Source organism: Podarcis pityusensis, assembly GCF_964106645.2.
Source record: "Podarcis pityusensis genome assembly, chromosome: 8".
Lineage (NCBI taxonomy): Eukaryota > Metazoa > Chordata > Lepidosauria > Squamata > Lacertidae > Podarcis > Podarcis pityusensis.
Window position 1 is genome coordinate 7,524,447 of NC_138033.1, and position 15,274 is coordinate 7,539,720.

At 48.2% G+C, this 15,274-nt stretch overlaps 1 protein-coding gene across 6 annotated transcripts in view; it reads right to left on the bottom strand.

The window, feature by feature from the left end:
- Positions 1–15,274, bottom strand: part of DMPK (DM1 protein kinase) — a 55,490-nt gene that overhangs the window by 23,113 nt on the left and 17,103 nt on the right. For all 6 annotated transcript variants that reach the window (XM_081018796.1, XM_081018795.1, XM_081018798.1 and 3 more), the window contains exon 2: positions 1,641–1,732. In XM_081018796.1, coding sequence (XP_080874922.1) covers positions 1,641–1,732 — 92 coding nt within the window. The remainder of the gene's footprint in view (positions 1–1,640; positions 1,733–15,274) is intronic.

Here is a 15,274-nt window from a genome sequence, read left to right on the forward strand (position 1 = left end):
TGGACTGACATACCTGGGCCACAGTTGCACCATGCATCATCATCATCATCATTATTATTACAGTGGTACCTCGGGTTAAGTACTTAATTCATTCCGGAGGTCCGTTCTTAACCTGAAACTGTTCTTAACCTGAAGCACCACTTTAGCTAATGGGGCCTCCCGCTGCCGGAGCACAATTTCTGTTCTTATCCTGAAGCAAAGTTCTTAACCTGAAGCACTATTTCTGGGTTAGCGGAGTCTGTTACCTGAAGCGTATGTAACCTGAAGCGTATGTAACCCGAGGTACCACTGTATATATGTATATTGAATGGAAATGGTTTATTGAATATTTACAGATAAATTACAAACAGGTAAAAACATTGGCAGGATTTTTGTAACAACCTGCAGTTTCAGAAGAGTATATGCAGTACTTAAAGAAGATGAAATTAATGAGCAAATTAAGTTACCGGTAATGTGGATATGCAGAAGATATTAAAAACAAATTTAAGGAACCACAGAAAGAGGAGGGGTGGAAGTCAATAATACCACTGTATTATTATTTTATTTATATGCAGCCCATCTGGGGAAACCACTCAAAAACAGTCATGGCTTCCCCCAAAGAATTATGGGAGCTTTAGTTTGCTGAGGGTGCAGAGTGCTGTCAAGGGGCCTCTATTCCCTTTGCAGCGCTACAGTTCCCAGGGAGACCCATGAAGAGGGATGGATTGTTAAACCGCTCTAGGAATTGTAGCGCCGTGAGGAGCCGTCTCTTCCGGAACTTTGCCCCAAGCCAGCCTTAGCCAGGCTGGCTGATGGGAGTTATAGTACTCAGGCTAAGACCCTCCCTGCCCACAGATGGTCTCACCAGAGTGGTGCATGCTCTAGTTATCTCCCGCTTGGACTACTGCAATGCGCTCTATGTGGGGCTACCTTTGAAGGTGACCCAGAAACTGCAATCAACCCAGAATGCGGCAGCTAGACTGGTGACTGGGAGTAGCCACCAAGACCACATAACACCGGTCCTGAGAGATCTGCATTGGCTCCCAGTACGTTTCCGAGCACAATTCAAAGTGTTGGTGCTGACCTTTAAAGCCCTAAACGGCCTCGGTCCTGTATACCTGAAGGAGCGTCTCCACCCCCATCGTTCTGCCCGGACACTGAGGTCCAGCGCCAAGGGCCTTCTGGCGGTTCCCTCATTGCGAGAAGCCAAGTTACAGGAAACCAGACAGAGGGCCTTCTCGGTAGTGGCGCCCACCCTGCGGAACACCCTCCCTTCAGATGTGAAGGAAATAAGCAGCTATCCTGTCTTTAAAAGACATCTGAAGGCAGCCCTGTTTAGGGAAGTTTTTAATATTTAGTGCTGTACTGTTTTTAACACTTGATTGGGAGCCGCCCAGAGTGGCTGGGGAAACTCAGCCAGATGGGCGGGGTATAAATAATAAATTATATTATTATTATTATTATTATTATTATTATTATTATTATTATTATATCTGCAGGGCACCAGGTTGGCCGAGGCTGCCCTAGGGTCACCAGGAAGGGCCCAATATTTCAGCGTTGTTTTCGCCTGGACTATTGAAAAGTTTGCCTCGCTGGACATCTGGTACCGAGGGCACCTGGTAGCAGACAGAGCCCCCCCCCCAAAACCCAGCCCTTCTCACCTCGCTGAAGGCTCCCCGTCCAATCACTTTGAGGATCTCGAAATCGTCCCGTTGCAGCCGCAGCGCTTTCAGCCTGGAGGTGACTGGCTCCGCTGGTGGCAAAGAAAAGCAAATTATTTTTCGGGGGGGCAGGGAGGGGAAAGAAGAGAAACCCAGAAGGGCAGAATGGTAGCTAGGAGGGTTTTAAAGGAGAAACTGGATGGCCACCTGCTTTAGCCAAGACACCTGCATTGCAGTGGGTTGGACTAGATGACCTTGGGATATCTGCCAAGTCTACAATTCTATAATCCGAGGCCCTTCTTTGTGTGCCTCCTCTGTGTGAGGTCCAGAGGGTGGCAAAACAAGAACAGGGCCTTTTCTGTGGTGGCTCCCTGTCTGTGGAATGCTCTCCCCAGGGAGTCTCGTCTGTGGTGGCTCCCTGTCTGTGGAATGCTCTCCCCAGAGAGTCTCGCCTGGTGCCTTCATTACATTTCTTTTAAAAAAATATATTTTTATTAAGCAATTTCAACATAACAAATTATCAGACCATATAATCACACACATTATTTTTCCCCTTTCCCCCCCTTCCATCCCTCCCCCCCCCCAAAAAGGGATTTCCCTCAGCTCCTCTCTCTGATTTCTCTGCACATATTATTCTCTGCATGTTATAAAATTATACCTATCCTTGCCTTATCTATCATATAATCGACCAATAAATTTGTGGGTGTTTATTCAAAACCTGCCAAGGAGTCCAGTTCATTTTGTTGTTTTTTTAGATAATTTGAAAAAGTTCCCATTCTTCCTTAAAGTCACAGTTGTCCTTATCACACAGTTTGTATGTCAATTTAGCCAGCTCTGCGTAGCTCATCAATTTTTCTTGCCACTGTTCTTTCGTTGGGATTTCCTCATTCTTCCATCCTTGTGCTATCAAGACTCTTGCAGCTGTCGTAGCATACATAAATAGATTCTTTGTTTTTCTTGGCTGGTCTTGTCCTACAATCCCTAACAAAACTGCTTCTGGCTTTTTTACAAATGTCATTTTAAACATTTTTTTCAATTCATTGTATATCATTTTCCAATTTTTTTAAACTTCTCTGCATTCCCACCACATATGATAAAAAGTCCCTTCTTTTTCTTTACATTTCCAACATTTGTTTGACCCGGTTTTATACATTTTTGCTATCTGTACTGGGGTAATATACCATCTGTACATCATTTTCATAGAGTTTTCTTTCAAAAGAGAACAGTCTGTAAATTTCAAATCTACATTTCAAATCTTCATTACCTTTCTTTAGGCGCCAGGCAAAAACGCTCCTCTTCAACAAGACCTTTGGCTGATTAATATTCCACAGCCTTTAAAATCTGTTTTTTTTGGGGGGGGGGGAGGTTATTGTTTCATCGTTTCTATTTTAACTATTTATGTGTGCTTTTATCTTGTGTTTTTATCTTGTGAACCACCCTGAGATCTTTTGATGAAGGGCAGCATATAAATCTAAATAATAATAATAATAATAATAATAATAATAATAATAATAATATTAATATTAATAATAATGGCTCACATCCGCACTTTGCCACCCCTCTCCTTCCTTCTGCCTCTCCCCTGCCTCACTTTGCCTAACGATAGGGCTGGCTCTGTGTGGCACAGCTGCTGAAAAGCCAGAGAATTTAGATAAACAGTTATTTGAAAATGCAAATAAAAAAATAATTGGGGAAAAAGAGAGCAGCCCATGGGGTGTAGTGGCTGGAGTGTCACACTACGACCTGGGAGACCAGAGTTCGAATCCCCCCACTTGGTCGTGAAGCTCACTGGGCGAGACCTTGGGCAAGCCGCCGCATCTCTTCACCTAACCTACCTCACAGGGTTGTTGTGGGGAGAAAATGAGGGGCAGAAACACGCCCCACCCACCACCTTGAGCTCCTTGGAAAAAAAGGTGAGATATAAACACAATAAACAAAAATAAAATAAACCAAGCGCCCTGGCTGAGGTCGGATGGGCACTGTCTAATAAATATTTTTTATTAGTTTTTACACACATTTTCCAACATAACATCCTTTTAAGCATCATTTCGAATTTTTGGGCTATCACCGCCTCAGACTTCCTTCAACCTCGGCTGACGGTTTTCTAAAGCCTTTCTAATTATGCGTTTTGTTTCTATAGTTACGGCTATAAACTCACATTTCCAATGCATCTATTCTTAATTCTCCTCACGATAATTTATAAAGTACTCCTTACAAAACTTATTTTAACCCTACGAGCAATGTCAATGGATTACAACTGCTTTCCGGTCGAAAACTTCTTCCATTCCTTTAGGAAAGTCTGGTTCTGTGGGCATTGTCATCCAAAAATAAAATAAAATATGGAGGGCACCAGGTTGGCAGAGGCTCCTCAACCCCACATAACGCAGGCAGATGCGCTCACGTTTATTTTCGTGCCTTAGCTACCCTCTGGCAGATGGTCCTTCGGATGAGCAAGAAGCGTGGAAATAATGTGGCATTTTCGAGCCCACCTGCTATGGGCGTTGGCCTCGGTCATATTAATAGCGGGCAAGAGCTTCCCTTATACAGCAACGCCAACTCTGGGCAGGGGTAGCATGACTCAGAGGTTTCTCAGAGAAGGCCCTGTGCACCACCAGAGGCCTGAGCGCATGGCTTAAAATAAACTGTGCGGCCAACTGGTGGGGTGGGGAGGTCACGTGACCCGGCGAGGGGGGTCAGGTGACCTCAGCACTTGGCGTCAACCGGGTGACTCAACTGGCGGCGGCAACGACGTCTCAGAGATGTGGTGTTTGGGGAAACAGATAGCTCCTGAGGATCTCGAAAGCGATTTCCTCACATGGCGACGGAAAGATGAAGCAAAGAGATGCTCGGGGAGAGATGCAATCGCCGCCGCCTTGGCAGAGCGACAGCTGGAAGTCTCGAGGCAGGGAGAGAGAGAGAGAAGCAGCTTATAAATAGCTCAAGGATGTGACCCAGGAGTATGGAATGGGGTTTGTTTGGGGAGGAGATTGCAAAAGACTTGGGGGAAGAGGCAGGAGGGAAAGCATGGCATGCTTGGTTCTCCTGATCATCACACACCCTAAAAAGAGCCTTCCTAAAGGTAAAGGGACCCCCTGACCATTAGGTCCAGTTGTGACCCACTCTGGGGTTGCGGCGCTCATCTCGCTTTATTGGCCGAGGGAGCCGGCGTACAGCTTCCGGGTCATGTGGCCAGCATGACTAAGCCGCTTCTGGCAAACCAGAGCAGTGCACGGAAACGCCGTTTACCTTCCTGCTGGAGCGATACCTATTTATCTACTTGCACTGGTGTGCTTTCGAACTGCTAGGTTGGCAGGAGCAGGGACCGAGCAACCGGAGCTCACCCCGTCGCGGGGATTCGAACCGCCGACCTTCTGATCAGAAAGCCCTAGGCTCTGTGGTTTAACCCACAGCGCCACCCGCGTCCCTAAAGGTAAAGGATCCAGCCAAAATGGCACCTTTTCATCTTTCTTAGGGTGCTGCGATGCCATTTTAAACAGCGATGGATTCCCCCCATAAAATATACTGGGAGCTGTAGTGTGTTAAGGGTGCTGAGAGACACCCCTATTCCAAGAGCGGTTTAACAAACCATTCCTCTTCCCAGGGGGCCTTGGGAATCATTGCTCTGGAAGAGGAATAGCAGTCCTTCACAGAGACGCGGGTGGGGCTGTGGTCTTAACCACCGAGCCTCTGGGGCTTGCCGGTCAGAAGGTCAGCGGTTCGAATCCCTGCAACGGGGTGAGCTCCCATTGCTCTGTCCCAGCTCCTCCTGTGTTTGAAAGCACACCAGTGCAAGTAGATAAATAGGTACCACTCTGGCAGGAAGGTAAACGGAGTTTCCATGCACTCTGCTTTCCGTCATGTGTCCCATTGGGCCAGAAGTGGTTTAGTCATGTTGACCACATGCCCCGGAAAGCTGTCTGTGGACAAACACCGGTTCCCTTGGCCTGAATGCGAGATGAGCGCTGCAACCCCATAGTCGCCTTTGGCTGGACTTAACCATCCAGGGGTCCTTTACCTTAGGGGTCCTCTTGCTAAATGTGTGGCAGCACTGGGGTAGAACGGCAGAACAACATATGCTGAGACCATGGGGTATAGGGTGGCATATAAATGCAATACAGTGGTACCTCAGGTTAAGTACTTAATTCGTTCCGGAGGTCTGTACTTAACCTGAAACTGTTCTTAACCTGAAGCATCACTTTAGCTAATGGGGCGTCCCGCTGCTGACGCGCCGCCAGAGCTCGATTTCTGTTCTGATCCTGAAGCAAAGTGCTTAACCTGAAGCACTATTTCTGGGTTAACCTGAAGTCTGTAACCTGAAGCGTATGTAACCTGAAGCGTATGTAACCCGAGGTACCACTGTAAATAATAATAACAACAATCCATAACGTCTACCATGATTACAGCAGTAACTGCATTAAAAACATGCTTCAGAATTACACCCAAAATTTAAAAAAAAAAAAACCAGTGTGGAGAGGCCCTCTCTCACAGGGAAGATTTTCCGCCACTCTCATGCAAGCACAAAGGGCATCTTTGATCCCTGTGTTTGCCACATTAAAAAAAAATGAATTAATGCTCCATTGGCTTTGACAATGACCCAACATGCAGACAAGCTGGGGCTGTTTGTTTTCAGCCAGGAGAAATGATGGGGAAAGCATAATCACCAGCAGATTTTCTGCGTACCTCCTACTACTGCCAGGGCAGAAAAAGAGAGAGTGTGTGTGTGTGACATTGGCAACCCTACCCCTCTCTCAAGGCAGCCAGAAAGACAGGAATCGGGGCAAAAGGGGCTTTATTGGATCAGACCAGAGAGTCCCATCTAATCTAGGATCCTGCTCTCCATAAAATACCTCTGGGGAAGGCGCAGAAGCAGAGCAGGAAGGCAAGAACCACCTGCATGTGTTCCTCGCTCCCCAGAATCCAGGATTCAAAGATAGACTGTCTCTGAAGCTGAAGGTTCCACGATGAGTTTTCGTGACTCATAGCTATTGATGGATAGGGACGCGGGTGGCTCTGTGGGTTAAACCACAGAGCCTAGGGCTTGCCAATCAGAAGGCTGGCGGTTCGAATCTCCGCGACGGGGTGAGCTCCCGTTGCTCGGTCCCTGCTCCTGCCAACCTAGCAGTTTGAAAGGACATCAAAGTGCAAGTAGATAAATAGGTACCACTCCGGCGGGAAGGTAAACGGCGTTTCCGTGCGCTGCTCTGGTTCGCCAGAAGCGGCTTAGTCATGCTGGCCACATGACCCGGAAGCTGTACGCCAGCTCCCTCGGCCAGTAAAGCAAGATGAGCGCCGCAACCCCAGAGTTGGTTACGACTGGACCTAATGGTCAGGGGTCCCTTTACCTTTACCTTTTAGCTATTGATGGAGACATTTCTCTCTCATACGCGCACGAGCAACCTTGTACCCAGCATTGCTCAGTGCATTTTTAGAAGGTTCCGTCTGCTGTCGATTCGAAATTGCACCCCACCGTACCCCAAAATCGACAGAAACCTGTTCCTTGATCTCAGGAACCACATCATTTGGTTACGGCGTCTTTAGAGGCGTCCAAATGCACAGAGGTCACGGAAACCACTTCCCAAAATATACATCCAACCCTCCAAGTGTCCCTATTTTCCAGGGACGTCCCTCATTTAGATAAGCTGTCCCAGTTTCTGATTTGATCCCGCTTTTCCTTAGGACGTCCCCGTTCTCATTGGAGAAACGTTGGAGGGTATGGAGTTATTTGACTCCCGAGCTGGTTGAAGGCAATCCTGTATAGGGAAAGGGCTTTTTCTTTTAAAGTTTTGTTATGTTTTGATATATGTTGGAAGCTGCCCAGAGTGGCTGGGGCAACCCAGTAAGATGTGTGGGTTATAAAAACTAAAAATATCATTATGGAATGGGACGTCCCTATTTTCATCGGAGAAAGGTTTGAGGGTAGGAAATAATAATAATAATTTATTTATTTATACCCCGCTCCCCGGCCAGAGCTGGGCTCAGGGCGGCTAACACCAGTAAAATTACAGTAAAAACGTAACAAGAAAAAAAAGAAAAAAAACAATTTAAAATACAGGTTAAGATGCAATTTAAAATGCAGCCTCATTTTAAAAGTAGCCCATAGAATAAAACCATAAGGGGAGGGACTGAGTCCAAACCAAAGGCCAGGCGGAACAGCTCTGTCTTGCAGGCCCTGCGGAAAGATGTACGGTGGTACTTTGGGTTAAGAACTTAATTCGTTCCAGAGGTCCGTTCTTAACCTGAAACTGTTCTTAACCTGAGGTACCACTTTAGCTCATGGGGCCCCCCGCTGCTGCGTGATTTCTGTTCTCGTCCTGAAGCAAAGTTCTTAACCCAAGGTACTATTTCTGGGTTAGTGGAGTCTGTAACCTGAAGTGTCTGTAACCCTAGGTACCACTGTATAGTGAGCGCTTTTAAAGCCCACCGGAGCTCGCTCAACCCATCACCGTCTCTTGAACCTGCAGAAGTTGTGGCGCACCCGGCCTCCCCCAGCCGCGCATGGTGACCCATCAGAGGCGCAGTGAGCCTCCTGGCTTGCGGTGGTTGCTGTGTTCTGCTGTCTGCCTGGTGGGCTGCTTCCAGCTCAAAGGGACTTGTGTATCTTTAGCCATTCAGCAACAGAGGGGATTTCACAGTCCCTGCGCCGCCGAGGCAGAGAAGAAGGTCAGCTCACACCCTGAGCAGCTGTTCCTCCTCTCTTCCCTCTGGACCTGCCGAAATATTGCACAAGAAGGACTCTCGAAAGGCACAGGGGGCCTTGACCTTGCTTGCGTCTGGGGGAGAGTGGCTGCCTTTTGACGCCCCGGCCCTCTCCGTCCCGAGACTGGCCCTGTTCCAGCGGCTTTTCGAGAGGGAGTGAAATATATTTGCTTGGGTAAATATATTTATTTGCCTTCGAGGCATTGTTCAAGGAGCAGGACTGGAGCCAGGTCGCAGGTGGCGTGGGGTGGAGAGGTTAATTTGCTCTCTGGCAGCTGCTAGACTTGCAAGATATTGAACCAGGAAAGAGGTTCGTGTGCCCACGATGTTTCAGTGTGCAAGGTGGGGTGGGACATGATAGAAGCTTATAAGATGAATTTGTGTGTGTGTGTATGTATACATATACAGTGGTACCTCAGGTTAAGTACTTAATTCGTTCCAGAGGTCCGTACTTAACCTGAAACTGTTCTTAACCTGAAGCACCACTTTAGCTAATGGGGCCTCCTGCTGCCACTGTGCCACCGGAGCACGATTTCTGTTCTCATCCTGAAGCAAAGTTCTTAACCCGAGGTAATATTTCTGCGTTAGCGGAGGCTGTAACCTGAAGCGTATATAACCTGAAGTGTATGTAACCCGAGGTACCACTGTATATATATATATAGAGAGAGAGAGAGAGAGAGAGAATGGAAATGGTTTATTGAATATTTACAGATAAATTATAAACAGGTAAAAACATTGGCAGGATTTTTGTAACAACCTGCAGTTTCAGAAGAGTATATGCAGTACTTAAAGAAGATGAAATCAATGAGCAAATTAAGTTAATGTGGATATGCAGAAGATATTAAAAACAAATTTAAGGAACCACAGAAAGAGGAGGGGTGGAAGTCAAGTTTGGAAATGTCAAATTGAATGTACAATTAGTGAAATGTATAAAATTAGTGAAATGTATAAACTTGGAAAGTATAAATAAATAAATAGAATATCAAAAAAAGAAAGAACTGAAGAAGAGGAAGAGGAAGAGGAAGAGGAAGAAGAAGAAGAAGAAGAAGAAGAAGAAGAAGAAGAAGAAGAAGAAGAAGAAGAAGAAGCAGCTGCTGCTTATAAGATGATATCTGGTGTGTAGAAAGTAGAGAGCATAGTTTTTCTCCCTCTCGCATCATATTAGGCGGGCAATAGATTCAAGCCAGAAAAAAGAAAGGACTACTTTGCACAATGCAAAGTTACCTTCTGGAACTCCCTGCCACAAGATGCATTCATAGGCAATGGCTTAGAAGGCTTTAAAAAAAAACACAGAGCAGGGGAATTCACAAAGGATAAGAGGTCTACAACTTACTCATAGCCCAACAAAAGTGGGTCAAGCCCCACACTGCTCCCCTCCCAAAACATTTGTGGAATGAGAAGTATTTCAGCAGGAAGTTACACACTGGTTGGAAATGAAGTAGTGGGGGCACCCCAAAATTTCTGCAGGGTGTACACAACATCGAAAGAGGAATCACAGTATGACTGCCCCGATAGTACAAATAACTGCGAACGCATAATACAAAGGGAACTTGAAGAGGCTTTAACTGGCACCTTAAACAGCGGCTCTCTTGCAAAATGCTTTGCTCATACAAGAAGTAGCTGACAGCTGCCGATCATCCGACCTCCACAACAACAAAACAAGTCAGATATGAGAAGGTTAAAATAAAAAGCGGGAGGGAGGGGTGAGTTGGTTGGAAGTCTGGTGTCCAGTTCTGGGCACCTCAGAGTGGTGCATGCTCTAGTTATCTCCCGCTTGGACTACTGCAATGCGCTCTACGTGGGGCTACCTTTGAAGGTGACCCAGAAACTGCAACTAATCCAGAATGCGGCAGCTAGACTGGTGACTGGGAGCGGACGCCGACACCATATAACACCAGACTTGAAAGACCTACATTGGCTCCCAGTACGTTTCCGAGCACAATTCAAAGTGTTGATGCTGACCTTTAAAGCCCTAAACGGCCTCAAAGGCCCAGTATACCTGAAGGAGCGTCTCCACCCCCATCGTTCTGCCCAGACACTGAGGTCCAGCGCCGAGGGCCTTCTGGCGTTTCCCTCACTGCAAGAAGCCAAGTTACAGGGAACCAGGTAGAGGGCCTTCTTGGTAGTGGCGCCCGCCCTGTGGAACACCCTCCCACCAGATGTCAAAGAGATAAACAACTACCTGACATTTAGAAAACATCTGAAAGCAGCCCTGTTTAGGGAAGTTTTTAATGTGTGACATTTTGATGTATTTTTAATCTTTGTTGGACGCCGCCCAGAGTGGCTGGGGAAACCCAGCCAGATGGGTGGGGTACAAATAATAAATTATTATTATTATTATTATTATTATTATTATTATTAACAAGCTGGAAGCTGTGCAGAGGACAACAACCAAGATGATCAAGGCTGTGGAAACAAAGCCTGATGAGGAACGGTTGAAGGAGCTGGGCATGTTTAGATGTTTAGCCTGGAGAAGAGGAGCCTCAGAGCCATCTTCCAATTGCTGCCACATGGAAGTGGAGCGAGATGCTCCAGAGGGGAGAATCAGACCAAGAGATTCAAGAAAGGAGATTCCAAATAAAAATCAGGGGGAATTTTCAGACAGTAAGAGCCTGTAGACGGTGGAACAGTCCGCCACTGGAGGTTGTGGACTCTCATTCCTTGGAGGTTTTTAAGCAGAGGTTGGGTGGCCATCTGTCAGGGGGGCTTCAGCTGAGATTCCTGCATTGCAGGCAGAGGTGTAGCAAGGTCACGTGGTACCCAGTGCGGAAAATTTTTTTTCACTCCCCCCCATTGACGGCTCAGGGTAGGCTTGGGAGTTGCGGGCGGGTGGTGCACCGAATGTCACCCCCTTAGTGATGACACCTGGGGCGGTCCGCCCCCCACCTACGCCTCTGATTTCAGGGGGTCAGGCTAGATGGCCCTTGGGGGTCCCATCCATCTCTATCATATGATTCTACTATGAAAATAAGAGCCCGCAGTGGGGGTATCTTTCTGTGCTTCCTCGCAATCCCGTCTGCTTTCAGACGCTGCTGATGGAGAACAGGGCAGGCTTTCTTCTTCAAGAGAACACGCCACACAAGGCAAGCCAGCGAGGCCAAGGCTTAATATTTGTACATTTCCCCCGTTCCCTCCTGCACCCAGCGCAAGAAAGCAACAATGTTGTTGTTTTTTTGGGGTTTTTTTCTTCTTAAAGCCTCATGGAAAAATCCACCAGAGCCAGCCGTGTCTCCTGAGGACAACCTGTCAGCTGAGTTGCTGCAGCGCGTTTGCCAGCTCTTGCGAAAGTCTGACTTCTTTTCAAGCCTGCAAACTGCAGCAGCAAGATGGCGAGGCTGGCTGGCTGCATTTTGCAGTTTGCGGGCAAGCGTTTAAAAAAGGGCGCAGATTTAGATGCTGGTGAACAAGCACCACCTGTTTATCCTCTCTGCCTTTCAGGAGCCGAGAGAGAGAGCCGGACCCCAGGAACTGCCACCACAAAAGTCCTGGTCTTACCCCACTTCCAACGCGCTTCGGCTGTCTTTCAGCAACCTGTTTTTGACTTTTGTGTCTGGTACCAGAAGTTGGCAGAGCAGAGCGATGGCTGGGACACCTGGCCCTGTTCGGGGGTCTGCCAAGAAAGAGCCAGCAGCCCCCTCTCAGCTGTTGCTCAACGTCCTTTGCATCTGGGCAGTGCAAACCCTACAGTCTGGGGTGTCTGAGAAACCATAGCTGTCAACCGTCCCTTATTTGGCGGGAAACTCCCTTATCCCAGCGCCGTGTCCTGCTGCTGTCCCTTAAATTTCCCGGATTTCATGCTCGCCCGGCTCGGGAGGGAAGCAGCGGCCCGGGGTCCTCCGCCTCTAGAGAGCGCGCGCACGAGCTGCCGCGTCTCCGTCTCTCCCTTTTCCCCCTCAGGGGTGCATTGTGAGGAGACGGGTGGCGGCGGGTGGGCAGGCAGCCCCTCTCTTGTGAGACTTCCGCCGCGCTGCCAGGGGAAGCCGGAAGCGGCAGCAGCGGCTGAGGAGGCAGCCTGAGGGAGGAGGAAGAGGAGGGTATGGGGAGGGACGCAGAAGGGCGGCGCTTCAGCGGCCGCAGCGGCGCCACAACCACCTCATGCCGGGTTGGCGGGTGGCGTGGGTGAGAGTCTCTCTCCCTCTCTCTCAGGTGGGGAAGGGCCGATGGAACTCCTCGCACCAGGACGAAGGCAGCCCTGACGTGCTGCTTAGCATCCCCTCCAACCAGTGCAGCATCTTAATGTAGTGATTTCCCCCTCTGCATCCCTCTCATAACTCTATTTTTACAAATCATTTGTCCATCCATAGTTCAAATTTTTACTACAAGTGTTCTGTCAATCCTACCAATGTATGTAACTCTTTACAATAGCTTTTCAACTAAATTATAAACTTTCCCCATTCTTTATTAAAGAGGTCCTCTTCCTGATTTCTAATTCTGCCTGTAAGCTTTGCCATCTCGACGTCGTTCATCAGTTTTGTCTGCCACTCTTCTTTGGTGGGAGTTGTAGACCCTTAGGATCATCTAGTCCAACCCCCCTGCAAAACACAGTCAGTCGCAGCAAAAGCAGCATGGCTCCGTCAGTGGCGGATTTCTGTATAAGCTAAGCAAAATCCCTTATTTTGGCTGCTGATCCCTTATTTTCGAGGCTGCTGGTCCCTTATTTTCAAATCTGTAAGTTGACAGCTATGCTGAGAAACCCCCTTTTGTGAATCCACCTTGGTCGCTTCCATCACGGACTCTGCCTTCACTTCTGCCCTCAATGCCCCAAATGCCGGAAGGGGCCTTTTTTGGACCAGGATATCTCAAGAGTTCCCCAGAAAAGGAGGGAGCTCTCCCTTCACCCCAGTCTTACCTGCCTGCACCTGTTAGAGTGCATCGCCCAGGCAGGCGCTTATTGCAAGAGGGGGACTTCTCAAGCATGCAAGGTTTTTTGTTTAGTTTTGTGTGATGGCCTGGGACTCAGGCTCAGACTCGGAACCAGAGGAGTCTCAGTCCGCACCGGATCCTTTGCCTCAGGTGGCATCTGAACCAAGTCTGGGGTCTGATCCTGAAGAGCCCCAGTCTGCACAGGTTCCCCTGCAACAAGCACCAGCTGGGCCGAGTCAGGGGCCTGAGCCTGCCCTGGCTCCAGATGTGGGGATTACCTCATTGCCTTCAGCTGGGCCATCACTTACAGCTGCTCCGCTACCGGTTGGGTCGGGGAGGCTGAGGCGGCCTCTGGGTCTAGTAACCCACCGACGTCTCCCGAGCTGCAGAGACTGAGGTCTGAGAGAAGGAGAGACCTGAGTACTCGCAGGAGGAGTGCTCACCTTCGGGTGAAACAGGGAGGTGAGTCGTCGGGGGATCAGGACCGGTCATTACCCTGACAAAGAAAAAAGGCTGTCGGACCCCGCCCCAGGTTGCAGGAGCAACATTGCTGTATGCCAGAACCTGCCTGTGATCCTGCCTGACCTTGCCTGGTTTTCTGCCTCGTGTCCTGCCTTGGACCTGCCAGACTGACTCCTCGCCCCTGGATTCGGGACTGGACCTGGACCACGCTACTCGGGTTAACCCCGGGCCCAGCAGAGTTTTGTTTTGCAGACCTGATGTAAAAATGCTGGTTTCTACATCCCAGCTCAATTTCATCTGGCCTTGTCCCTTTCAGGGGGAAATCCAACAAGTGAAAAATAAAAGGTTTTGGGTTTTTTTGCTATATAGTGGTACCTCGGTTTAAGTACAGCCCTGTTTACAAACTATTTGGTTTACGAACTCCGCAAAAACGGAAGTTTGCGAACTTTACCGGCGGCGGGAGGCCTCATTAGGGAAAGCATGCCTTGGTTTAAGAACAGTTTCGGTTTAAGAACAGACTTCCGGAATGGATTAAGTTTGTAAACCGAGGCACCACTGTAATGCCGAAAATACTGTAACGTCTTATTTCAGAGCAAAAGCACCAAGTTATTGTAGGAACACTTTCTGGGAACGCTAGGGTCCCTATACAGCGTTGTCCAGAGAATTACTACCTCTTGCAATCTCAAAATAGTTTTGAAGTTTTTTAGTTGTATCTTCTTCTTTAAAACAAAAACAAAAAACAACATGACTTAGGGATCATCTACATTTCCATTTGTCCTAGGACTCGGTCGTAGAGGTTTTTTCTTTCATCCTGCCACTTTCCATGGGAAAACCCACTGATGATGGAAGACATGTCAATCAGGGATTGACGTTAGTTCTGATTCAGCAGTAAAGAGCAGGTTTTCCTGGGGGGAGAGGCAGGATGGAAGAAAAACCTCTCAGACCCATGCCTAGCAAACGTGGGGCAAACAGAACAAATCCTGGACCCAACAGAAGTGAGCCCTGAGATAACGTTAGAAAGTAGACAGAATGAACAAAATAGCATTCTGAATGTAAAGGGCTTTTTAGACGACTGTTTCCATTCATTCTTTACAACAAACGGTGTCAGCTTTAAATCTATTATTAACGGCTTGATTCGTTTTACTGTAAGGTTCTCTTTGGTGCTGTCAGCTTGAGAACAAATTCAGGAACTATATTTTAAAACAACCTGTTGCCTGTGACCCGCTCACAGTATGAAGGAAGTTCTAGTTTACAAATCATCTTCTCATCTCAGGGATGCAAAAACCCAGGTGACTAGTAGCCACGCCAGTAAGGTAAAGGGACCCCTGACCATTAGGTCCAGTCGTGACCGACTGTTGGGTTGCGGTGCTCATCTCGCATTATTGGCCGAGGGAGCCAGCGTTCAGCTTCCGGGTCACGTGGCCAGCATGACTAAGCCACTTCTGGCGAACCAGAGCAGCGCATGGAAACGCTGTTTACCTTCCCGCCAGAGCAGTACCTATTTATCTACTTGCACTTTGACGTGCTTTCGAACTGCTAGGTGGGCAGGAGCAGGGACTGAGCAACAGGAGCTCACCCCGTTGCGGGGATTCGAACCGCCGACCTTCTGATCA